This window comes from Setaria viridis, chromosome 9, assembly GCF_005286985.2.
Source record: "Setaria viridis chromosome 9, Setaria_viridis_v4.0, whole genome shotgun sequence".
NCBI lineage: Eukaryota > Viridiplantae > Streptophyta > Magnoliopsida > Poales > Poaceae > Setaria > Setaria viridis.
Window position 1 is genome coordinate 9,616,697 of NC_048271.2, and position 25,039 is coordinate 9,641,735.

General features: G+C 46.3%; 5 protein-coding genes across 6 annotated transcripts; 3 read left to right on the forward strand and 2 right to left on the reverse strand.

Moving 5' to 3' along the window:
- Positions 1-95: 95 nt before the first annotated feature.
- Positions 96-1,623, forward strand: LOC117839724 (uncharacterized). Its single transcript, XM_034720130.2, has 2 exons — positions 96-312; positions 450-1,623. Exons 1-2 carry the CDS (start codon positions 192-194, stop codon positions 1,403-1,405), a joined length of 1,077 nt encoding a protein of 358 aa, XP_034576021.1. The 5' UTR covers positions 96-191; the 3' UTR covers positions 1,406-1,623.
- Positions 1,624-2,880: 1,257 nt separating this feature from the next.
- On the forward strand, positions 2,881-4,331 carry LOC117835229 (inactive protein RESTRICTED TEV MOVEMENT 2). Its single transcript, XM_072290401.1, has 3 exons — positions 2,881-2,992; positions 3,108-3,386; positions 4,276-4,331. The coding sequence occupies exons 1-3, from the start codon at positions 2,881-2,883 to the stop codon at positions 4,329-4,331; spliced, it is 447 nt and encodes a 148-aa protein (XP_072146502.1).
- Positions 4,332-7,610: 3,279 nt separating this feature from the next.
- LOC117838626 (uncharacterized) lies at positions 7,611-8,634 on the forward strand. The gene is made up of 2 exons (XM_034718723.2): positions 7,611-7,881; positions 7,970-8,634. The coding sequence occupies exons 1-2, from the start codon at positions 7,746-7,748 to the stop codon at positions 8,584-8,586; spliced, it is 753 nt and encodes a 250-aa protein (XP_034574614.1). The 5' UTR covers positions 7,611-7,745; the 3' UTR covers positions 8,587-8,634.
- Positions 8,635-8,687: 53 nt separating this feature from the next.
- LOC117838625 (5-methyltetrahydropteroyltriglutamate--homocysteine methyltransferase 1) lies at positions 8,688-14,096 on the reverse strand. 2 transcript variants are annotated; one of them, XM_034718721.2, is made up of 14 exons: positions 13,938-14,096; positions 12,455-12,808; positions 12,277-12,364; positions 11,588-11,715; positions 11,314-11,505; positions 11,011-11,210; positions 10,770-10,933; positions 10,577-10,657; positions 10,327-10,493; positions 10,150-10,255; positions 9,745-9,995; positions 9,573-9,645; positions 9,357-9,485; positions 8,688-9,281 (listed from the first exon to the last, which is right to left on the reverse strand). In XM_034718721.2, exons 1-14 carry the CDS (start codon positions 14,045-14,047, stop codon positions 8,913-8,915), a joined length of 2,412 nt encoding a protein of 803 aa, XP_034574612.1. In that variant the 5' UTR covers positions 14,048-14,096; the 3' UTR covers positions 8,688-8,912. The 2 variants fall into 2 exon arrangements, with proteins under 2 accessions (XP_034574612.1, XP_034574613.1); XM_034718722.2 differs by having other exon boundaries at positions 13,816-13,949.
- Positions 14,097-17,447: 3,351 nt separating this feature from the next.
- Positions 17,448-23,362, reverse strand: LOC117838149 (protein FAR1-RELATED SEQUENCE 5). The gene is made up of 3 exons (XM_034718064.2): positions 20,456-23,362; positions 18,835-18,970; positions 17,448-18,392 (listed from the first exon to the last, which is right to left on the reverse strand). The coding sequence occupies exons 1-3, from the start codon at positions 23,033-23,035 to the stop codon at positions 17,887-17,889; spliced, it is 3,222 nt and encodes a 1,073-aa protein (XP_034573955.1). The 5' UTR covers positions 23,036-23,362; the 3' UTR covers positions 17,448-17,886.
- Between the last annotated feature and the right edge of the window lie 1,677 nt (positions 23,363-25,039).

Below are 25,039 nucleotides of genomic sequence, written 5' to 3' on the forward strand. Positions count from 1 at the left end.
GTTGGTTTCAGAACGATACCGACAGCCAAGAGCGCAAACCACACAGCCACGGATGACTATATATTGACATCAACCAGGCAACCTGCAGCGTCCAGCAACACCACCACACAGGCCATCACCCCCAAAGAAGCACAAGCAGGTAGCGCTCCAACAGCACCAGCACATTTAGCTCGAGGATCGCAGGGCAAGAGATGGCAGCATCCATGGGTCGAAGCACCGGTGGCCTCAACGACCGCACCTTCGAGGACTACGACCCCGCCGTCGAGTGGAGCCACGCCGCCGACGCCGACACCGTCACGATCTCACTCCCAGGCAAGCAATAAGCCCGCGTATTATTGTTGATTACTCCCTCTTCGATCCCCGTCATCATCAGCACGCAGCTGACTGATAAGCTCTTCATGTCATGTGTGCATTGCTCCATCAATGAACGGATGTGCCATGCCAACCAGGGTTCAGGAGAGATGAGCTACGGGTGCAGGTGGACAGCAAGGGCCACCTGCGGGTGCGTGGCGAGCGGCCAGTCGAAGCGGGAAGCACCAAGTGGATCCGCTTCAACAAGGACTTGAAGCTCCCGGACAACTGCGACATCGATGGCATGCGTGCCAAGTTGGAGGACAAGAAGCTCACCATCAAGCTCCCGAAGAAGAACCGTCCCTCGCCCCCGGGTAGCTCTGCTCCTGAGCCAGCGCCGGCAGCGCAGAAGGAGGAGAAGAGTCGTCCCTCACCTCCTGACAGCTCTGCTTCTGAGCCAGCGCCGGCGGTGCAGGAGGAGGAGGGGAAGGGTCGTCCCTCGCCTCCCGGCGGCTCTGCCTCTGCTCCTGAGCCAGCGCCGACAATGCAGGAGGAGAAGAAGAGTCGTCCCACGCCTCCTGACGGCTCTGCTTCTCAGCCAGCGCCGGCGGTGCAAGAGGAGGAGAAGAGTCGTCCCTCGCCTCCCGGCGGCTCTGCTCCTGAGCAAGCGCCGCCGCCGACCCAGGAGGAGAAGAACAGCCTTCCCTCGCCACCGGACGCCTCTGCTTCTGAGCCAGCACCGGCAGTGCAGGAGGAGGAGGAGAGTCGCCCCTCACTTCCTAACGGCTTTGCTCCTGATCAAGCGCCGGGGACGCAGGAGGAGAAGAAGAGCCGTCCCTCACCTCCGGACGGCTCTGTTCGTGAGCCAGCACCGAAGATGCAGGAGGAAGACGAGGACGAGAACGAGGACGAGGAGGAAACGATGGTGGAGATTGAGATGGCGGACGGGAGGAGGCCAATCCACTGGATACTGGTGGCCGTGGCGGCGGTGTCATTTGTTGGGATCACAGCCTACGTGGTGTGGCGCAAGCTGAGGAGCGGCTGTGCCGCCGGAGCCGGCGATCACGGCCCCGGGGAGCTGGCCGGAGCAGGAAGCTACATCGATGAGATGTGAGCGAGCGGAACCGTTGGTTGTTTTGAGTACTCGACGTGTGAGTGTACACGGTAAACTAATAATGTGTGTGACTGTGTGTCTGCTTGGTTGATCCATGTGGTGAGATCGGCAAGACAATTTGCTGCTTGTTCCCTGCACCTCTTGTTGATGTCGTGTTGTGTTGCGCGCGCGCGAGTCAGGACTTTAACGGAATCATAGCTCTCGTGTCTTTTTTATAATCCAACTCACTTCTATCTATTTTTAGTTCAAAATCATATAATATTATAGTTAGGTCTTTATTGAGTCCGATCTTTAAATTTGCTAGGCTAAATTAGAGGACCCTTTACCACCCCTACGTGAGTGTCTTTGGTAATTGGTAGTGTTTATATGCCCAAAAAATTGTAATTTGAAAGTAAAATCCATCTCTGCATCTTCTACCGACTACTACTAAATAATGTATTGTATGGGTTGTCTGTACACACATTTAATATGATCCCTAGTGAAATGACAATCTTGTATATAGCAGTCATTCCCATTCCAAGTGAAGAGTTTCTTTACACCGTTTCCAACAGTCCTATATTATTTTTAGGCCATGTTTATTTAAGCTTCCTAGCAGCTTCTCAGCGTGAAAGCCAGAAGCTTAAACAAACAACGATTTTCTCGTATAGCTTCCGAAAACCTGGAAGCTCAGAAAAGTTGATTTTATATGAAAAGCTGAAAAACTCAGTTTTACGAGCTTTTCGTAACTTTTTTGAGCTTTGAAAGCGAAACACATCTTCTAGAAGCTAGTGTTAGCTTTTCAGAAGCAAAAAGTCAACAACAGCTTTTCAGAAAAGCTCAAAAACAACATCTCAAACAAACAGGCACTGTTTATGTTGGTGAATGAAAAAAAACTCTCAATATACTTTCATTTTGCCATTTCATAAGCTAGTCATAACATTTCATTGTTGCATGCATGATGTTGAGATCAAACGTGGTATATAAATTATGTAACCTATTGTAATTGTACCTAAATTAAGTACTAGCATACTAGCCATAACCGTATGGGATGACAAATGGTGTGGGGATGAAACAAATCGCTTTCAGTGGAGGTTTTATTCCAGCATCACAGTTACTAGCTGTTTACACTGATGAAATCCAAATTTTCTATCTTATTATAAATTTCATACCATTTCACTGTTTTTGTCTACATGGCATGCTATTATTTAATAAGAATGGTTTCACGAGGACTCCAATAGGTCTGATGGATACGGGACTAACGCATAGTGGGTTGTTACATAGTCAAGTCCACCGAAGAATATATTCCCATGTTCCAATAAACGTTTGATTGTGCAAGTTTGCAGGTAGGAGTGTATATATATATATACATCCACCCCAATGCCACGGATTACTATTGACATCAACCAGCAATACCTTCAGCCCCCCACAAAGCACAAGCACTAGTGCAGAACCGGTCCATAGCGCAGCAGTCGCAAGAGCAAGAGACCGCAGCATCCATGGATCGGAGCACCGGCGGTGCCCTCGACGACCGCACCTTCGAGGACTACGACCCCGCCGTCGAGTGGAGCCACGCTGCCGACGCCGACACCTTCACGGTCTCACTCCCAGGCAAGCAACAGGCCGCTTCTCCTGTCTCCTCTCTTCGATCTCCGTCAGCAGCAGCAGACTGATGAGGAACTCTTCATGTCATGTATGCATTAACGATGGATGTGCCAACCTGCAGGGTTCAATAAGGAGGAGCTCCGGGTGCTGGTGGATAATCACGGCTACCTGCAGGTGCGCGGTCAGAGGCCGGCTGCAGTGGGAGGCAGCGACTGGATCCGCTTCCAGAAGCGCTTGAAGCTCCCGGACAACTGCAACATCGATGGCATCCGTTCCAAGTTCGCGAACGAGACCCTCACCGTCACGCTCCCGAAGATGACTCATCCCTCGCCTCCGGATGGCTATGCCCCTGAGCCAGCGCCGACGATGCAGGAGGAGAACGAGGACGAGGACGACGACGGCGAGGAGGAGAAGGAGGAGGGCGAGGAGGGAACGGTGGGGAAGGTGGATGCGGGCGGGAGGCGGCCGATCCGCTGGCTACTGGCGACCGTGGCGGCGGTGCTCTTTGTTGGGATCACAGGCTACGTGGTGTGGCGCAAGTTGAGTGAAAGGAATTGACGCTCGTAGCGTAAGAGGGGGAGGGGTGAATTAGATAACTTAAAATTTTAACCTATGACTTTCACTATTTTTTATAAAACATAAAATAGATCATACTATCAAAATATGCAACTAAGGTTGATTTAGTGGGAAACCCTCATCCTAAAATAAGTTTTGTAACCTAGAGCCAATCTAAGAAAGTAAAGGCACACAAGTTGCAAGTATGAAATCCGAAAACATAATAGGTGAGGATGAGGGGAAGCAAACTCTTGACACGATGATTTATCGCGTGGTATCGGTAGGCACTAAGCCACCACTAGTCCGCCAACCCGGTGCTGCCGTCTCCTCCAACCCACGTGAAGAGCAGGCCCCTCCTCGTCAGCCGCGCGCCCATGGTTCACGTGGCACCCGACGAGCGAGAACGGATCGCCCATCACCACTACCTCTAAGGTTCGTCAATTTATTCGTTTGATCTTGCCCTGCGTCCTCCAACCTGTGGCGTCGCTGCTCTACGCGATCCCGCTGCCAATGTGCGCACTGATATGTGGCCCTGCGCCCTCCAACCTGCGACATCGCCCTAGGAGATGTGGAGCTGGTGCGCTTGTCTTCCGCCGCCGTTCTGGGAAAAGAATCACCATCAATGTCGTCACCATGCAAGGGCCATCCGTTTTGCAACCCTAAGGAACGAATATACCAAGGTTAGATCCCTTATTCATCGTGTGATTAATGGGTTTAATCTGACTTCAAAACAGTGGTCAATGGGTTTAATCTGACTTCAAAAGCTAAGGCAAGATTAATACTCCAGTGATCGAGGAATTTCTAGGTGAGACAAAAGACCGAGTATCAAATTTCTCTCCCAGTTAGGAAGTTTAAATTTTGCAATAAAGTTATTTGATTCTGAAAATTAAGTTTGTATCAGAAATTAGGATCTTAAGAGCTTTCATCTGGTGCATGCAGATTTTACATCATGGTGCTTCTGAAAATTATTTGCAGCGAGCATACAGTCCCTACCATTTATTTTGCTAATCTAGACAGTGTGGTGCTTTGATATGTAATCAGAAAGAACAAAAAGAATTAGAACAATGATGAATAGGTGTGTTACTTGACAACTGGTCAAATTAGGTACTAAAAAATATAGAGATGGCATCTTAATCACTTAGGTGCTTCTGAATTGAGTTCATGTACGGTATGAATCATGATGGATAGGTGCTTTGATCTTTTCAACAAAGATCAGGGAGCCCAAATGCAATTGTCTAATTCAGACTGTCACAGGTAGAATCATATTCCAAGGAACTTTGACAGAGTTAAGCCTTTCATATACATGCCTTCTATGATTATTTTAACTGTAAAAGAATGTTCTCTATGTTTTAACACATCCATCCATCCATCCCTCATGGAAAAGAAATTCTATTCAATTACTGGAAATGGTACAGGAGCATTGAAGATTGACATCTCACACTTATAGTAGTTTGCCAAAAAGAGTGTGCTCTATACCCTAATCATTGGTTGTGCGCCAGATTGAAAAAAAAGGTAATTTTGCCATAGAAATTCTTATAAGCTTTTAGCAGTTACTGATAAATTGTCCTCTTACTTTGATATACTCTTGTTATCCTAACATGGTTAATGCAATTCATACGTTCTATTTGAGAAATCATGGTGAATTTTGATGCGGCTTAATAAAGTTATCTAATGGACTCTTCTCAATTTTTGAACAACCATGCATTTCTGGGCTGACAATAGTGGTGGATGCTAATCTATTAATTCTAATAGGTCAACCTACTTTTTTTACAGTTAAGAGCAGTGAATACATTTTATATATACTTTTCCCCAGGAATTAAAAATCGGGAGATCACTACAGGAATCCACAATCTAGAACCATTTTTTTATTTGTCTATGCATGGGCAAACATATGTAAGTATCTGTCCTACTTAAAAAAGTAGTAATTTTCCTTATACTTTTTAGTAAATTCATGTTTTGCAGATATACATATTTTTTGATAGTACGTATCTGTCCTACTTAAAAAAGCAGTAATTCATGTTTTGCAGATATACGCATATGCTCACAAGCATCATCAATATTGGTGCTGGATAGTACGTATGCCGCCATTGCTCATTATTTCTTGAATTGTATTTCCTATCAGACTGGGCAATCTACAATGTAATTCTCTTGAACTGTAGGGCAAAAAGCTGATGCAACCTCATCAAGGTTATGGTCAGCAGTTTATTTAGGGCCTCCTTGGCTAGCATTCAGTTCAAGCAAACAAAAGGGAGGTTGGTCAGGAGCTTATCAGGTCCTTGGTTGGCATTCAGTTCAAGCAAAGAGAAAGGAGGGCATGGTCAGCATCATTTTTGTGGTCCAATAACTATATATATTGATGTCACGAAGAAATGTCATGTAAACACTATTTTTATCTCTCTTTCATGGACATATTCATATGTGAGAACTGATTCTACAGGTGGCAAATTGTTGAATTCTAACATAGCCTGATTTTTTGAAGAAACTTTTCTCACCATCACAAATATGAACATATTCATTTGAATGAAGTTCAATGGTAAATTCTGATATGGAGAACAATTGAACAATAATTGAGCATATCAGTACCTTATCTCAGCAATAGTTGTGAAGCTATCTCCTGCCCCAGGACCCCAGGACCACTCCTGTAGACGACCACAGAGCGCATCGGTGCATGGCTTCAGTGCTAAATCGAACACATTTGATTGGCTACCACCAGTGGCTGCTGCATCCTGGAGATCACATTTTTTGAAAACTATTTATGAGAATAAGGTATCTTGAGTGATTTTTGCAAGATGAAGGTTTGTAAAATGTTTAGATTGTGAACATAATAATGGGACATATCATCATTTCTTCTAATCGAAAATTTAAGCAGGTCACAGAATAAGAGCCACGAAAGAGCTCGACTTGTGCAAGGAGGAAAAAAATTTCATGCATGAACGGATGCAAGGACTGAGTTTGGACCTGATCTGAGGTGATGCCGTTGTCGACCTGCAGCAGCGCCGTCGAGCTTGGGAAGGGAACCCGCACCCGCTGTTGCTCTGGCCGTGTAGCACATCCTCAGGGAGGGTCAGAGGCATGTCGGAGTTGGCCGGGCCCCGTGGATCAACAGGGTGATGCTGTGGAGATCGATTGCAGATGAGCGCGGAGTTGGAGTAGGAAAGAGCCCGCGGCTCCACCACTGTACTGCCTGGAGAAGCTGCAACCGCCGGCCCTCGCGAGCCACGAAAGAGCCCGACGCCACCGGCAACACACGGAAACGACCCTAATTTAATTTAATTGTAAAATTATATATCGGCCAGTATGTATGATTGATTATAGCTCTATTAATATGTGATGAATGGATTATGATGTCAAAAGATACAGAACTAGCCGCGCTATTGCTAGTGGTACGGACCATATAGGAAAATAAAGTCGTAAAGGATTTAGGTCAAAATCATTTGAAATCACATAATTTTTCCATGTGCCATCATTTTAAAACTTATTTAATATGACTTTTAAAATGCAGACCAAGCATCTTGGTTTCAGATGGTGCAGACTGCACAGGGGAAATTGGAAAACAATGTAAAGTTGTAACCACTGTCATGGCGGATTCTCTTTGAGTCTTGCTGGTAATTGCTCACATCGCGCGGTGTTTGTTGTTGGGGCAAGGGTCGTTACAAAATACAAATTAGAGAAAAGTTATGTAAGTTGGTGGGTTTTTATTGTTTTAGAGCTTTGCGTCATTTGAAGCAATTTGGATTTCATTTTGTATGGCTTGTCAAACTGCTCCAGGTGTAATTTTGTAGCAGGAGGACAGAGTAAGGTGCTAAATGCAACTGTCTAATGCGTAGTGTTATTTGCAGCTGATGCTGACTTTTGATGCTGTATTAGCAGTTTTCCTTAGGATTGATATACGTATACACACACCAGCTGCCTGATCTGATATATGCCCAACACGACGTCTGCTTTGCCACTACTAAGTAATTCAGGCACATCGGTACACACTGCAGCTAAAGCAAGGCATCTGCAACTCGCTGAAGCAAAGCAAGGAGTTGCCTAGCAACAACCATTTCCGTGTAACCCGTCTCGGAGGCAATCTACTGTAGTTCTAAACCGTACTAACCCCCTAATCCTCCGTCATAGCCTGATAGCCACACTAAAGCTTGAAGGATTGACAGCTCTTTCGCTTCAGGAAAAGGATTCGTCAACCCAGGTCCCCATCATCATCATGCAGGCAGCCGCCGCGGCGCCCGCCCCTCCGCCTCCGCCGCCGCCGCCGCGCCGCCGCGTGTACACGGCCCTGGACCCGCAGTGCGAGTGGAAAAGCACGGAGGAAGCCGACACGCTCGTCGTCGACGTGTCAGGTAACGCCCTGCAACTCGCCATTCAGCGTTGCAGCACCAAGCCTGTCACATCTTCTGAAAATCTGAACAAATGGCATCCTTCGTTCAGGGTTCAGGAAGGAGGAGCTGAAGGTCCTGTACAACACACGCCGGAAACTCAAGGTCGCCGGCGAGCGCCAGGTCGACGGCGGCCAATGGGCACGCTTCCTCAAGGTGTTCCCGGTGCCGAAGAGCTGCGACGCCAGCGCCATCGAGGCGAAGATGAACATAGAGAGCGCCCGGCTCCTCGTCATCCTGCCCAAGGGATCACCGCTGCCGCCGCCGCCGCCGCCGTCGTCCAAGGACAAGCACAAAGAAGATAAGCCTGGGAGATCCCAGTCTCTTGGAGAGCTGATGAGGCCGGGCAATGCGGATGGCTCCTCAGGTAGCAGCAGTGCAAGCATGTGGAGCGCCCAAGAGGATCCAGGGAAGGGCAAGGTTGAAGACAAGGAACGTAAAGGTCAGGCTGTGGAGGAACCGAGGCAAGATCAGCAGATGGCCATACAAGATTTGCCAAGAAGCGACGGCGGCGCAAATGAAAATGCTGCCAAGAACGATGAGGGTGATGGCAAAGGTGAGGACAAGAGATGGTGGAAGAAGATCAGAGTCCTCCATGTTCTTGGCTTCGTTCTCGTCCTCGCATTGGTGGGTGTTGGTGCCACCCTCCTGTATATAGTGCTGCTGTGAAGAGTGTGTAACAGTTGTGTGTTCAAATGTTATCATGTGCAAACGCAATGGCATGGCAATCCTCTTATAAAAGTTAGACTGAAAGATGGCAATGCAGTTGATGATGCGATTTGAACTGCATATTTCATTTCTTTTTATACCAAAAGCGTACATACCCAAAAACCACCTAAAAGAGAAGACACACCAAACTTAACAGTACAACGTATACCGGCAATACCATATCAATGAGACTAACCTAACCATGGAACAGGGATGAGGCAGACATTATTGAAAACAATTGGCCCTGTTGGCTTTGCGTTCAACAAACCGTGGAGCTAACAAACGACTCATTTCGCGCTGGCAAGCTGGGTGCGGATGAGCTTGGTGGCGGAAACCATGTTGGTCAGGGCGGGCTTCACCTCTGTGTACTTGCGGGTCTTGAGACCGCAGTCAGGGTTCACCCAGAGGATGTTGGTCTCAAGCACAGCAAGCATCTTGTTGATACGGTCAGCAATCTCCTCGGTGGAGGGGATCCTGGGAGAGTGGATGTCATAGACACCAGGGCCAATGCCAGCGCCGTACTTCACACCCTCGCGGAAGACAGATAGGAGCTTCTCATCAGACCGGGAGTTCTCGATGGTGATCACATCAGCATCCATGTTGATGATGGAGTGGATGATATCGTTGAAGTTGGAGTAGCACATGTGGGTGTGGATCTATACAAGAGAAAGGACTGTCAACAGGATGCTAACAAAGATTTCCAGATATCTCACAACTTGCAAGATGGTTACCTGGGTGGTGTCCTGGACTCCGCAGTTGGTGATTCTGAAAGAGTGGACAGCCCAGTCCAGGTAGAATGCATGCTCTGACTTGCGCAGGGGCAGGCCCTCCCTTAGAGCCGCTTCGTCGATTTGAATCACCTGCAAAGAGCAAAATATGTGTTGTAGCACATGGACATATTGATGAAATAAGAACTAGAAAACAAACTTATAGAAGTATACACAAACCTGAATACCAGCAGCCTCAAGATCCTCAACCTCCTTTTTGATAGCAAGAGCTATTTGGTAGCAGGTCTCAAACCTGTCACACAAAGAAAAATGTAATTACCCAATTCCACACGGAGCAAAAGAGCAAAACAGTACTTGGAACTGTCTAAGCAGAATGTAAGCAGTAACAAACCTGGGTTGGTCATTCCTGACAAATGACCAGTTGAGGATTGTGACCGGGCCAGTCAACATTCCCTTCATTGGGCGAGAGGTCATGCTCTGTGCTGTCTTGGACCAGAAGACAGTCATGGGGTGGGGGCGGCTGACATCACCATAGATAATGGGTGGCTTCACACAGCGTGATCCATAAGATTGCACCCATCCGTTGGCAGTGAATGCAAAACCAGATAATTGTTCCCCGAAGTACTCAACCATGTCATTTCTCTGTAAATACATAAACATTAAGTTACATAAATAAGTAACATTTCATCTGCAGAAAACAATAGATAATAATGCTAAAAAGAACTAGTTTATAGGGGGGAGAAAAGCTAATGCAGATAGCCTAGAATGAACATCATCAGTACTTAAGAATACTCACCTCAGGCTCTCCATGCACAAGCACATCAATGTCAAGCTCCTCTTGGATCTTGACAACCTTGCTGATTTCTTCCTTGATGGCACTGATGTATTCCTCCTCAGAGATCCTACGAAAACACATTTCAGTAAGAAAAAACGATGACTATATGACAGTAATAATATCTCTGGAGACGCTTACTTCTTTGCCTTGTACTCACGACGGACCCTCCTGAGTTCCACAGTCTGAGGGAATGAACCAATTGTAGTTGTGGGGAGAACGGGAAGGTTGAGCTTTTTCTGCTGAGCATCCAATCTAGCAGAAACATTGGTAGCACGGCGGTGGTCAGAGCCCTTCAAAGCAGCTGCCTGTAAGAAATGTATTTCTGGTTAAGAATTGCTGTGTACTAACATCCAATTGAGCATTTATTGAGTAAAGCTCTGTTACTTACCGCCTTCTGAACCTCCTGATTTGTCACTCTCGGTGATGACTTCCTTGAGGCCAGAGCAGCAGCATTGGCTGCAAAGTAAGCCTGTACACGAACATGTCAATACAAATAAAAAAAATAATTTAGGTACAGACTGGGAGGACTCTGCTAAAGTTAAAAGGCCTCAGAGAATGAAGGGAAAAGAACAGTGTCGAACCTCATCCTTTTGACCTGCCAAAGCCTTGGCAAGGGCATTGACCTCAACAACCTTTTGGGCAGCAAATGCGAGCCATGACTTGATCTCATCATCGAGCTTAGTCTCATTTACAAGATCAACAGCAGTGTGCATCAGCGAGCAGGAGGTTGACACCACGAGCTTGTCTGAACATGTACATAGTTATTGAATAACTTATGCAGTGAGGAAGACAGATAATAAGAATATATCTTTCACTGCTTACCCTTGCCAGCAACAGCCTCAAGAGACTGAAGAGTGCTGAGAGATGCAGCAAGGTCATCAGCCCAAATGTTCCGCCCATCTACAACTCCGGCAAAAAGGTATTTTCCAGAGGGGAAGCTGCTCCTAATAAGATCAAGTGTCTTGGCTCCACGGATGAGATCAAAACCATAAGCAGTCACACCACTCAAGGATGTGAGAGTCCTGCATTTGCAAAAGAATGAGTGTTCAGTTTTCTTTCTCAACTAAATTACTCGGAAAGGGACATGATGGTGAAGAAGAGGATTTTTAATACTGGAAAACATACTTGTAGGATTCAGCAGGAATATCAGCAAAGTATGTCTCAATAAGCACATTCAATCCAGAGAGTGCTGACTCCAGTTCAGCATATGCTGAAGAGAATGCAGCCAATTCATGAGCATCAAGGTCCTTAACAAGGGTAGGCTCATCAAACTGAATCCATGAAGCACCAGCTGCCTTCAGCTCAGCAACAACCTCCCTGAATGCAGAACATACCACATTATAAACTAAAGAGGTTCAAGCTGAAAAAAGAAATTTAGCTGTTTGATATGGATGCTTACTTGTAGATGGGAAGGATGCTACCAAGAAGTGAAAGAAGAGAGAAAGACTTCTCCACACCCTTGGCAGGCTTAGAGAGCAACAAGTAGGAGACTGGTCCAATAAGCACTGGGACAGTATCAATGCCGAGCTGCATAAGGGGCAACAAAATGCAAGTGAGCAGGCATTATTTTCACAAAAAATAGCATGCCACTTCCTTTACAGGGTAAAAAACACCACTGAAAAAAAAAAGATCACTCTGGGAGTCCTAGTGTATTACTATTATGCAATTTGGAACAAGTAATTTTATGTGGCAGTTATGCATTATGATGTAGCACTACTTTCTTCATGATGGCAAAGTTTGCCTGTTCCAAGACGATCCATTTTTGGACTTCAAATAAGGCTTGCAAAAGTCAACAAGTTACAATTTACTCCAATGTTGTGGAATGTCCATATATATACTGAAGGATTAAACCAGTAAAGGACTCAAATAAGCCATATACTTGGTATGACTGAAGATCTATTAACAAAAGTAGACACGCTAAACTAATAATATACGTCGGAGTCAGATCATATTCAGATAGCTCGGAGACATACACATGGGATGGTGCACTTTTCTCCTCTGTATTACTAAATCGCACAGGCATACAAACTATGACTATATAACAAAATTACAGCTAGCTGAAACAGTACTGTGGTTACAGCTACATACCGCCTTTGCCTCCTTGTACTCAGAGACAGCCTTGTGTGAAGCGTATGAGAACTTGGTGCTTGGGCCGAGTTCAGGGACAATAAAGTGGCTGCAAAGAGAAAGGTAATAAAAAAATGTTAGATCAATACCACAAAAGGCGACCTGTTGGTAAACATTCAAGAGGTCGGAGTTGACTTACTAGTTTGTGTCAAACCACTTGGTCATCTCCATAGCAGGGACAGTGGCATTTCCCCTGGCCATTGAGAAGTAGGTGCTCAAACCAATCTCACCTCCGGTCCAAGAGTAGCGCTCTGGGACAGCTCCAAGCATGGCGGTCGTATCAAGGACCTGGTCATAGTATGAGAAAGTGTTGCTGGGAATGTACTTGATCCCAGCTTCTGACATTTGCTTCCAGATGCTAGACCTGAGGTCAGTGGCAACTTTCTCCAAATCCTCAGCGCTGCTCTTCCCATCCCAGAAAGACTCCAAGGCAAACTTGAGCTCCCTCTTGGGGCCCATGCGAGGGTATCCAACAATATGGGACGCCATCTTCCTATACCAGTGAAGAACTAAAAATCAGCTTGATTAACAGGAACAGGGGAGATGTCTAGGTACTTGTCTCAGCGAGCAGCAAAATAAGCCAAAAATGTATTCCTGTATGTTCCAGCAGATCATGAACTGAAACTTGGTTCTTCTACAACTGCATGCGTTTCTCCAATGAGATTCAAATGCTTCAGTGCACAGAAATACCTTGGATTAATCAAGGCCGTTTCCTTAAATTGGGCAGCGTTAACCATACCATGGAGGTATGAAATATGCACTAAAATCCTCCATTTTGGTTGCAACCTAGCCTTCCCAGGCAGTGGGTACAGGGGAGCTAAAATCGGTGGGAAGGCAAGTACTGTCCCTCTCAGACATGCAGATATCATGCTACAAATAACAGTCGTAAGAAACTATCATTCGGAAAATTTTAACTAACGAGTAGGATAATGAAGTGTGACTTCTTCAGGAGGCATATCAGGTGAAACAAATTCATCAGTGTAAAATTACTGCTATCCGTTCAGAGACCCAACCAATGCAATCTTGGATCATATATATACATAAAAAACGAAAAATTCTAAGGTATCATCAACAGATCTAACAAAAGATGTAAAGACTACGAACCCGTTCGTTGGCATCAATCTATGAACCAACGACCCATTCTGCTGTTACCAAAATTCTGGGATCTGAGAAGCCAATCCACTCTACACGTAGATACGGGCAGCCCTTATGATTACGACATGAAAGCATCACCTCTAACACCAAACTTAAGGAATTGGCTCCAATCCCGTAGTAACCCAGTGATCTCAACGACATATACACAATTACACATACAAAAAAAAAACACCCAACAATTCAACCAACCATTCCCCAACCGAAACCACCGAGCCGTAGGAACCCCGGCACAGAAGGAGACAATGGCTAGGGATCTAGACGCCACAGACAACAGCAGGCGGCGGCCCCAAAACAAACAAAAAAACAAAAACTACGAGAAGCCGCGCGCGTCGTCGGACCACTCACCGCGCGGCGAGGCGGCGATCCGGGAGGCGCGGGGGGAGGCAGCAGAGGCGCGGGGAATTGGGGAGCGGGCGAGGGGGCGAGGCGCTATATAGGGCGAGGGAGCGGTGGGGAGGCGCGCTTACCCTTGGACCGTGGAGCGGGGGAGTAGCGAGCGCCGGGAGACGAGGAGGACGAGACCAGAGGTGGGTGGTGATGATGAGCACGAGAAATCCGAGGGGTTTGGGGGGTTCATTTATAAAGGATCACCGTCTGTGTGTTAGGTGGTGCGCGCTAGGGGGATTTGGTGAGATCCATCCCGTCTGGCAAATCCGTTGCCGGTGGCTGTACGTGTACTGTATCAAGACGAGATATCTCTCAATTTTAGGCGAGGGTTTAAGCTTCTCCGTGGTGAACACCAAGGTTTAGTCGGAATTTGAAATTTTTAGGGAATTTCATACGAAGCGACTTGGATTTTATCACTGTGCATGTAAAATCTTCGTCTCTCAAGAGGGACGTGCTGATACGTGTTGCTTGGGAATTGGAATCGAGTGTGCCAATGTTACTACTGTGTAAGTTGTAACTGAGGTTGGCATTATAATTGTTCGTAGTATTCATTTACATTCTGTCAAGATTGCTTAGGTAAAGAAAGGCTGCGCTCCCAACATCCACAGTGCCATCGGATTGTTTTTCACTCTGCACATTGTGAATCTATACTATTTCATATTTGTTGTCACGACCTAATAATTTATATATGTAAAGAAAATGACAGCAGCAGCATACGCAGCGAAAGCCAACCGGGAAATTGTAGGAAATGGAATCAAAATGGAAAGAAAAGAAAAGGAAAGTACTAACGGGGGTTGGCGAAGGCGAGCGAAAGAAACGCATATGGAGATGTTGGTGAGACGTGCGTGCTTGCAGGGCGGATGGGGGTTGTTGGTGATGTGACAAAGTCCAAACTCAATGACTGAACTCTACCTCCTTTTTCTTGATCTTTTGCTGGGGAAAAGGAAAAGAATTTATGCATGGGCACGGTTGATTCTTCACTCTTGTGATCATACATTTCACTTCGGACTCTAATTCCCTCGTGAAAGATGATGCGAGTTCACTAGAATATTCTGCTTGTTGACGGTTCTTCACCGCATTACTCTCCATGTAGGCACTAACTGGACCCGGCCATCTCTCACCAACAGCTTCATTAGTTAGCCTTTGCCTTCACTTTCTAAGTTTCGCTTGCCTTGCTGTCTTCTTAGATGAATACTTGCCAGAGGTTGGCCACAAAACGTCAACTATTTTTCTTGGTGCATTTTTATTTTCAAACTATAAACAATGCTCTCGATTGGTGAGGCTATTAACAACACAAACATACAGGCCCAATTCCTCCTTTAAAAAAATGGTCCAATTGGCGAAGCTTTTGCCATTGCAAAACAACCCAAACTGCACCCAAACAATGTGGAGTTGTGGAGGAGTGATGCCACGCACTCAAAGCAGTGTTTTATATGGGATCTGATTAGACGATAATGACGCTAGTATAAGCTCTTTTAGTCCATGACTAAACTTCAGTCCCTACGCTGTTTGGATCCATGGACTAAAATACATTAATGAAGATGAATAAAGATGATATTATCCCTGTTTTGAAGATGGAAACTCCCTGCTCAGATTCATGAAGGTGAAAGCCTGAAGGAAGTAATTTCTGCTTCCCGTCGCTGTGGCTGCGGCCGACGATAAGCTCCCCGATGCAGCGCCACCGCGCGATGGAGCCCGTGGACCCGCTCTACCGCGGCGGCCGCGAGGGCGAGGACGCCTGCTACAACCCGAGCGCCCAAAGGCAGTAGCTGTCAGGCGACGCGCCGTCGAGCCCCACTTCAGCGTCCGTCGTCGATGCTGACGACAAAGATGATGAGGAGGACGTGGACACAACGGAGGAGGTTCGCACCTGCTCCAGCTGGAACAGCCGCCCCAGTGGCGCCCTCGAGCTTGGCGCCGGCACCGCGGCAGCGTCGTCCAGCACCCGGCTGAACACCGGGTAGAATGCCCGGATGCAGCCGCTCGCCGCCGCGCCACCCCCGCCCGCCGCCACCGGCTCCCACAGCGGGAGGGAGGTCGGCAGTGATGACGGGAGCCGGGCAGGAGGGTGGCAGGAGGGAGGCCGGCGGAGGGGGCCGGGTGGGTGGGAGGCAATAAATGAGGGGCAGGGATGTCTTCAAGGCCTTTTAGTCCACTTTATTCCAGCCCTCTTGGACTAGAGGACTAAAGGATTTAGTCCACATTTTAGTCCACCTGTTTGGCATTTAGGGACTAAGACCTTGTTTGGTTCCACGGGACTCCTGTCACATTGAATGTTTAGATACTAAATAGAAATATTAAATATAGGTTAATTACAAAACCAATTGCATAAATGAAGGCTAATTCGCGAGACGAATTTATTAAGCCTAATTAGTCCATGATTTGACCATGTGATGTTACAGTAAATATGTGCTAATCATGAATTTCAATTAGGCTTAATGATTCATCTCGCGAATTAACCACGGTTTATACAATTAGTTTTATATTTAGTTCACATTTTAATCCTTCTAATCAGTATCAAACATCCGATGGGACTCGAACTAAAAATTAGTACATGGATTCAAACACCCATAAAAGGGCCAAAATAGGTGGACTAACGTTTAGTCCACCTATTAGTACAGCTAACCAAACAAGCCCTAAATCTAACAGACGTGCACTCCCCAGCATTCCAACCTTCCCAAGTGGAGTAGAAGTGGCTCCTGCCTGCCTGCCCCCACCAACCATGAAAGCTCCATCCAGCTACTTTTCTTGAATCTGGCTTACATCAGACTCAAAACACATGCGCACTGCATGAGTGTCTGCATTGTTTTTTCTTTCTTTCTGGTTGAACAAAGGGTTGCTTGATCATGGCCGAGCAGAGCTAGGCTATCCTCCATTCATCCTCTCACTCAGAAAGCAAGACACGATGCGCCCCACTTGCTGCCTTTGGGGCCCACCAGGGAGGAGAAAATGGGGCCATGGTAGGTGCTCCTACCTCCGGGGGGTTGGTGGTCGAGGTCGACGGATGACATGCCCGCATACGCGTGTGCACCTCCTAATTCGGAGAGCACTTGGTGCTTGAATACGGGTTCAGTCTAAGATTCTTCACGCTCATTAGGGTAAGTGCAGTATCGTTTTGGTTGTGTTTTTCGTGCAGCTAAACAATCCAAACTTCAAGGTGCTGCAATTTTTGCTACTTAAATTGGTTGTCCAAGTCACGTTCAAAAAGACCATGCCAAGACAATATCAAAACACCACTGTGCATTTCTTTACCCGAAAGAACCAGTTCATTAGTTCCGGTTTCAAAAGTTGCTGGTGCTGGCAAATGCATTAGCCAGAGCCGGTACTCCCAAATTGCATGCGTGTACCGGCATGTTAAACCTTTACGAGACAAAAGTTGCATCCCGTCCCAGGCATGCCATGATTCTGAAAAACCTATGGATCTGGGTGACGCGTAGCACCGTCAGCGAAAGGCATAAGCAACAACCTTAACATATATTTCCCGCTTGGACGTCGCTATGCAGAAGTAATTTCGTCAAATTCACAAGTTGCACAAGAATCAACTTTGTTTTTTGTCCCAACGAACCAACCACTCTTTCGAGACAAGTCAATGGACAAACGGGGTTTTGTGAGCTTCAAGTCCAGCAAGTCTCTTTCCAGGAAGAGAAAAAATAGGGGGTACAAAATTTTGGACTGTTGAAAGCAGTTCGCCAGCATACAACTCGTGCTGTACATAACATAGCTAACAAGCTACACATGTGAACTGACCATCAGACCGACTGACCATCCTCACCAGGAGCCAACCAAAAAAAAAGATTCAGAGAGTTCAATGTCTGTGTTTAGGTTAAACAAGTTGGGTTTCTAGGCATGCTAAGTGAGAGAAATTAAAGAAGAATTCTAGGCTCAAGGAGGTGACAGCTGGGACCTGACCTAAAATACAGGCTATAAACATGTATACAGCTATGCTCTAAGAGATTCCATTGGTGAAAGAGGTTGTTAAAGATCAGCACCTCACAAGCCATTAAGGGAGGTTAGTGCAGGGAGAGAAGATCATTCATGCTCCGCGTCATCACCAGTCAGCCCCTCATCTTCGTCATCAGTGTCGTCGTCATCATCGTACTCATCATCATCACTGCCATCTGAGGAACCGAAGATTGCGTCCTTGGCGGCTGCGGAATCACCAAAGCTGCGCTGGCCAGGGTTTGCATGCGCCGAGTTGGGTGTGTTCACTGGTGGTAGCGAGGAGAGCGGTTTTGGTGCTAGTGGTTTCAGGTAATTTGGGAGGCTTTCCCCAGGCCTGATTCGGATGGCGTCTTTTGACTGTGCTGCTTTTATGATTGAAGCTGCATCAGATGGAGACGCGATGCGCGCACCAGCTGCAATGGCTGCAGCCCTTATAGAATAACCCTCAGGATTTGTACGAGAATCAATACTCTCAAGCGTTTTTGTCTGTGAAGGTGTAGCTGGCTGTTGTGTAGATGACTCGGGTTGATGAAGACCAAGTGATAACTTGCCATTGTTATTGCTATCTCCAGAATTTAAAGAGTTCACACCAGCTGCGTCAAAAGTAACCTTGTTAGAAAAATGGATAATGATATATGCACTAACTTCTAAAAAAATAAAATACCTCACATATATCACAGCTACAGCTTAAAGAAAAGATTCAGGCACAAATTGGCAAAATTATGACATTTTTTTTGGATACGAAGCTTGCCCCATTTCCATTTCACAACGGAAATTCCAGAATGTTTGGCATACAAGAGTTCAAGAGAGACACAACGAATCTATCTAAGCTGGCTCAAGCTAGGTGAGATCCGGGATTACCTAGGATTCCCAGGAGAGGGGGCATAATGAATTTTCCAGGCAACACAATGTTTGGAATACAACATAATGTGCAAAATTATGGCATACAAAAAAAAATCGGATTGGATGTTTGAAATAGCTTATAGATCCAAGTAGCAAAGTAAAATCATGGTTCATGGGCATGGCAACACATACCTGCAGGTATCTTGGAGCCATCCATGGATGGAAGGCACAATCCGATGGGAACAGTCACAAGCTGCGGCGCCGCATTGGAGTTTAGTGTATTTACACAGCATCCCCTGTTACCATTAGCTTGGGACAATTCAGGGCTCTGCAGATTCCAGACTTAATGTTAGAACACTGAAGCTAGTGAAGCATATTATGATTAAAACTGCAGTAATTCTGTACATGTAATAAGGAAATACAAACTACTCATGACCACAAGGAGAAAAGAAGCTATGGCGCAAAACGAAGCTGTACACTGAGGCTTATAATAAGAGGGACTTTGATATGGTCTCTGCTGGTAATAACTTAACTAAACTGTTGTGCTAAGTTCTTATAAAGTAAATCACCTTCTCACAGAGGACTAAAAATAAAAATGTTTGTTTGACTGATGCAACTGGAATAACTCAGTACAAAACCCAATTAGATGTCAAGAAAACTGGATTGCAGCTGATAATAATTTGGCAAAATTGAAGACATCAGAGGTTTATTTTTTCCATAAAAAATTGGGAGTCACAAGCAAATAATATTTACCCTAAAGAAAACAAGAGAAAGAGAAATGCTACAACTGCAATATATGAGATGCAACATTTCTGACATGTCAGCCCTGGAACAAAATTGGTAAGGATACCATGATTTTCAAACCCTACACTACTGACAGTTACCAGGCAAACATGTCATATCCAAAACATAAATAATATGCACCATCCTGATACAAACTAACAAACCCATCCTGGTTCTCACTTAATATGGATTTACCACAACAATCCTGTGTCCATAGATACTCCAACCATTTACTAATAGCTATGTTCGTAGCTGAAAAACAAACTCAAGCATAAGTGTTTATCAGCGCCCTATTAATGAATCATTCAAAGTAACTTTGAGAAAGTGGCAGTTGTAAATCAAAATGAAACCACTACAGGTTCTAACACTTCCTTTACTAATGCGTAATAAAAAAAAATATAAAACCTTGATTCTATCCCACCTGACTATCCATAGAATCATAAATTACTTATATGCATTCAAAGAAAAAAAATAAGTACTTATATGGTTCTCACTTGGAAGTGAAAGGAAGAAAATGAGATAGGATATAGGCAAAGCAACATCTAATCAAGACGGCCAATGAACAAAAAGAATGTATACACAGTTCATTCTGCAGCAGAAGGGAAAGGGACCAGATACAGGAGAATAGTCGTTTATTGTCAATTTGTCATTGATGGTAAAACTGAACCAGTGCTGCTCTTTTCATACGTCATAAAAAAATTATAGCACGATCCCCCATCCCCTCCTAAAAAGGTGATCAATGGACACATTATATCCTAGGAGACCAATAAAAAAGGTGATAGACACATACAATAGTACAATACAGTACTGTTTAAACAAGGAACAGCAACTCTTGATACATGGTTAAATTTCCCATTGATGATGCAGATGAATGAGAATTCACCCTGAAAGGCACTTGGAAAAGAAGTGTGTACTTCACAGGAATTGTGCCTTTGCTCCTGGAAATTCTGTAAGAACTAGCTAGAATAGAAGTATAGAACGTTTGAAAATATGCAGCATATGAACTTTGGTAGTCAGCATAGTAAACTACCTCTTTTATTTGTGAAACAGCCCCTGTAGATTTTGCTTCTCCCCCTTGCAGATTTCCTGACGAAGGTGCTGATGCTGATGCATTTCGGTCAGGTAACCCAGTAAACTTATCAACAACTACAGAAGCAGGAGGTATATTGTCATCAACTGAATTACTCGTGCCTGATGTTTGTCCATATTGGGTACTCAAAGAAACAGGAGCGGCAGCAACTAGCTGGCTAGGCCCTTGTAAAGCACTTGATGAGCCAGGAGCAACAAAAAGAAAATTAACAGGTTGTTGCACATACATAAGTTGATTTGATGTGGTGTTCTCCCTTGAGCTGTTTGAATTCCTTTTTCTCTTCTTTTGCTTATTAGAACTAATCTCCTGAAATTTTCCAAAACTTTCTGGTCGTTGGGCTGCAATTGGCATCACTGCTAATGGTGCTACCTGTCCAATACCTCTCTTGGCCATATTAACCCTGTTAGCAGCCTCTTGAAGAGCCTGCATGGCCACAATATAAACCTCTAATGATGATGCTCCCTCTTCAGCATACCTTAGTGCTTCACGACACAAACTGTTGTAACGCCATGTTGGGGAGTGCTCATCATCTTCAGCGCTACTTCTTTGCTCCTCCTTGGGCTCCTCAACTCTGTTAACTTCATCAACTTTCTTGCTTGAGCTTCTATCCATGGCATTCTTTGTCCATCTTTTTACAAAATACTGAGAAGGAAGTGCAGAGATACCTCTTACACCAAATACAGTAAGTATGTGCCTACAGACTATACCAAAATATTCAAACATCCGACAGCTACATGTTGCAGAACTTCCAGAAGAACTGAACTGAACTGTTACAGGCTTCTCACTTCCTTCAGATTTGGTCACTATATAAATGGAAACACCACTTTCCTCTTTTACCATTTCAGCAGTGTAAACAGAAGCATCGATCATTTCCTGTTGAAATTTCAAAAACATTGACCTTGTATATAACTCTGCTCCCTGCTTCTCTATAGGAGATGATGTCTTGATATCTGGAAGTGAATATTTTGTTTCAAATTCTTCCTTCACCTCCTTCTCATAACAACAGTCTAGAGCTTTTTCATACTGCTGAATGAATGACTGTGAATCAGTCCTGGCACTGATATAACCTTCAAATAACGAACTCCTGGTTGCACACTGCTGCTTTAATGACAGATCCCCAAAGAATGTGTCTCTCAAGTACACTGGAACCCATTGATGACGGCAATTGTACATTGAGTTAAGCCATTCAGTATTTTGAGAGCTGACCATAGAAATTAATGCCTTCCAATTTGCTTCAAACTCATCAATTGTCTGAGACATGTTGATACAATTGATAAAGTCCACATGGAAGGATGGGAATGCATTCAGGAGATGTGATAGCTTATCCTGTGCTTCATTCATGATGTGCCACTTACAAAACTGGAGCCTAGTAAGAGGATAAACTTTCGCAGCAGCTGAATGTAAAGTATTATCATGCTCCATGGTAAGAGAGGCAGGGTGTTGACCAGACATTGCTAAGAGAAATGTCTCAAACAACCAAACAAATGATGCTTCATTGTTATCTGCAATGATGGCACAACCAAATAGGACTGGCTGGCAATGGTGATTGACTCCAGTAAACACGACAAGTGGAAATTCATGCTTGCTCCTTTTGAAGTAGTCATCGAAGACGATAGCGTCTCCAAAGTCTTTGTATGACGTCCTAGCTCTCGCGTCAGCCCAGAACACATTCCCTACTGGACGCCCCTCAACAAACTGCATGGCATAAAAGAACGCTGGGTCTTCAGCTTGCATGCGCTTGACGTAATCCAAAATTACTCGGGTAGCATTCCCAATACCATCCGAAACATAATGAGGAACCATTTGAACTATGCTTGCGTGAGGCACGGACGGCGTAAGAGGTGTTGGTGGCGGCTCAATTGCCAGAAGCATACCGCCATTCCGATGCCCCCCAAATGGCCGCTGCTTCCCACACTCTGACAGTGGCTTGTGCGGGCGCAGACAATGCGCCTGGTTCGCAGGGACCAGGGGATGGTTGTGAGCAGTCTCCAGCTTGGTCACAGACCACCGGCCGTTGTCCTGCTTCTTCACCCGGATCATGGCCTTGCAGCCAACCCTGGTGACAGCCCGTGTCCGCCGGCCCCTTGCACTATCATCATCGGCAGCGTCGGCCACATCGGCCCGGGCAACCTCGTTCTTCCCGCGGTAGGTGCGGAACCCCTCCTTGGCACAGACGAACTGGCGCGACATGACGGAGCCGTCCCGGCGCGAGCGGTGCATGACGCTAATCCGGGTGCTGAAGCCGACGCGGTGGGCGTACACGTTGTAGAACGTCCAGGCGTCCTCCTCGTCGTCGAACTCCATGCCCTCGAACGGGTCGACCCCGTCGTAGGCGCCGGCGCGCGCGGCGTACGCCGACGCGGAGGCGGAGGCCGACGCCGAGCTCGCCGGCGCCGAGGCCCCGGCCGAGCCGCTCCCGGCGTCCACCTCCATCTCCGCGCCGTAGCCGACGCTGTCGTTGTCGCCGTCGCCCATTTCGCTCCCGGGCGACCCCTGGTCGCTCCCCGCCCCTCTCTCCATGGCCGCCGCGGCGGACGCCCCCCAAAAAGGCGGCGCCCCGAGATCAATCCGTCAAGGCAGCGGCATATCCATCCCCATACAGGGCACGGACATCCACCCGCCGGCTACCCGGCTCCAGGCCGCTCCGGCGGGGACGGAAAAAAAAAAACGGGGCCGAGGCGATCCACGCGGCGAGCGAGCGCGATGAGAAATAAGGGGAACACTGGGAGGTAGAGGGGGCGGTGAGAAAGGGGGCTGGGCGAGGGAAGCGGGGGCGCGCGACGGCGAGGGGGGCGGTGCTCCGGCGAGGTGGAGGGGAGGGAGGCGAGGAGGTGGGGTGTGGGGACGGGGACTGGGGGAAGAGGGGCGAAGAGGGGTTGGGGGAGCGTGACCGGCTGAAGGGGGGGTTTGACCGGGCGCACCGGATCAGAGGGGGAGGGTCCCGGGTCCGGCTCGCTAGGGTTTGTTCGCTTTGGGCGCCGGGACCGGGTGGGGGTGGGGCTGCCCGGCGCCTGGGTTTGTTCCGTGGCCCACCGCGATTGCCTGTACTTTGACGTGCGCAACTGGGTGGAATGGATCATCGGATGGTGGTCAAAAAGGCCCAAAAATAGGGCTTTGCATTTTCATTTTCTTTGCAAAAAAAAGGTTTGGCTGGCAGTGCATTTGAAGGGCACGTTTTTTTTTATATACTCCTCCTACAAACTATTATTTAGATTCTAGGAAGTGGATTGTAGGGTCATATGCTTTTCTTATATTAATTACTCACCTGGTCCCCATTCAGTATGCGACACTTGGAATTTGAATTGTCAAGCGTCCCAGCTTTGGCTGATGTGTGTAAAGCATAGGATTACATATTTTCAGGTTGCCCCCCCCCCCAATGAAAATAATAGCATTACGGTATTACCTTGAAACAATAATAACATTAAATCCGTTACTAGAATACTCTAATAATAAATAATCTTCAACAAGCTCATTTCGTCAATTGGTCTAACCATGTTAATGGCCAGCAACAAAATGTGAATAAGATAATGTTAAAACGGCTCCAGCATGGTGTGTGTGAAAACGGACCTTATCAATATTTTCTTTTGTAGCATTTGGTGTACTAAAATCAGAGTCTGTTTGGCACAACTTTAGCTATGAGAGATTTACATTAGATTTACAATTTATACAATAAATTAAAGTGAACTAAATATTTATATTTAATTAAAATATAGGTAAAGTGGTTTATCTAAATGTTTCCACGTACTTGTAGCTCCAGATCTAATTTTTTATGAAGCTATAAATATCCAACCTTAAGAAATAAGCTGGAGTCTAAATTTTAAAACAGCTCTCATAAAACTTAGATACTATACTAAAATTAAAAATTCTTGGCCAAAACACGATGCTTGCTGTACCACCCAAACCTAATTATAATGCTCATTTCGAATGGGGGAGTTAGAGTGCACTTGAGTGAGATTGGCCTCCTCTACACCTGAATGTTTGCTTCATCCGACTCTTCCTTTTTTCTCCACCTTCCGTGCAAGCCTTGAAGAGCTTTCAGGGTTTGGGTTTGGGGAGGGGCGTACCTGTCTCCGGCAGATCTAGAGAAAGCTTCAGAGCAATAGGGTAGCGAGTGGTGGCGGCAGTAGAGACGGTAGCGAGGTGGGGGCTATGGCATCAACGCCGACGGGGTCTCGAGTGAAGCCCTGATTGGGCTGTGGAAGGGTGGGGATAAGCAACGGCGATGACTTGACGTGGGAGCTAGCAGTCGAGATGTTGGTGGCGGATCTAGTAGCTCTACCCCTAGAAATGGGCAGGGTGGCACTTGCGACGAGGGCGAATAGCGGGACCGGATGGAGGAGGGTGGAGAGAGGTGTCGGTGTTTTATATCCGGCAACCTACCGAGGGGTATCTCGAGGTAGTAGATTGGTTGGTAGGGGATCATCGGACCTGGAACTCGAAGGTAAAAGCGAGGACACAAGACATGGATTTATACAGGTTCGGGCCACCAGAGTAGCGTAATACCCTACGTTCTGTTTGGGGTGT

Coding starts and splice junctions, on each gene's coding strand:
- LOC117839724 (XM_034720130.2), top strand. CDS start 192: ATGGCAGCATCCATGGGTCGAAGCACCGGTGGCCTCAACGACCGCACC. Junction 313..449: donor CGTCACGATCTCACTCCCAG/GCAAGCAATAAG, acceptor CATGCCAACCAG/GGTTCAGGAGAGATGAGCTA.
- LOC117838626 (XM_034718723.2), top strand. CDS start 7,746: ATGCAGGCAGCCGCCGCGGCGCCCGCCCCTCCGCCTCCGCCGCCGCCG. Junction 7,882..7,969: donor GCTCGTCGTCGACGTGTCAG/GTAACGCCCTGC, acceptor TCCTTCGTTCAG/GGTTCAGGAAGGAGGAGCTG.
- LOC117838149 (XM_034718064.2), bottom strand. CDS start 23,035: ATGGAGAGAGGGGCGGGGAGCGACCAGGGGTCGCCCGGGAGCGAAATG. Junction 18,971..20,455: donor CTGTTTCACAAATAAAAGAG/GTAGTTTACTAT, acceptor TGGAATCTGCAG/AGCCCTGAATTGTCCCAAGC. Junction 18,393..18,834: donor TGGCTCCAAGATACCTGCAG/GTATGTGTTGCC, acceptor CTTTTGACGCAG/CTGGTGTGAACTCTTTAAAT.
- LOC117835229 (XM_072290401.1), top strand. CDS start 2,881: ATGGATCGGAGCACCGGCGGTGCCCTCGACGACCGCACCTTCGAGGAC. Junction 2,993..3,107: donor CTTCACGGTCTCACTCCCAG/GCAAGCAACAGG, acceptor GCCAACCTGCAG/GGTTCAATAAGGAGGAGCTC. Junction 3,387..4,275: donor CGAGGACGAGGACGACGACG/GCGAGGAGGAGA, acceptor ACTTCAAAACAG/TGGTCAATGGGTTTAATCTG.
- LOC117838625 (XM_034718721.2), bottom strand. CDS start 14,047: ATGAACCCCCCAAACCCCTCGGATTTCTCGTGCTCATCATCACCACCC. Junction 11,211..11,313: donor ATTCCTGCTGAATCCTACAA/GTATGTTTTCCA, acceptor TTGCAAATGCAG/GACTCTCACATCCTTGAGTG. Junction 10,934..11,010: donor TGAGGCTGTTGCTGGCAAGG/GTAAGCAGTGAA, acceptor GTACATGTTCAG/ACAAGCTCGTGGTGTCAACC.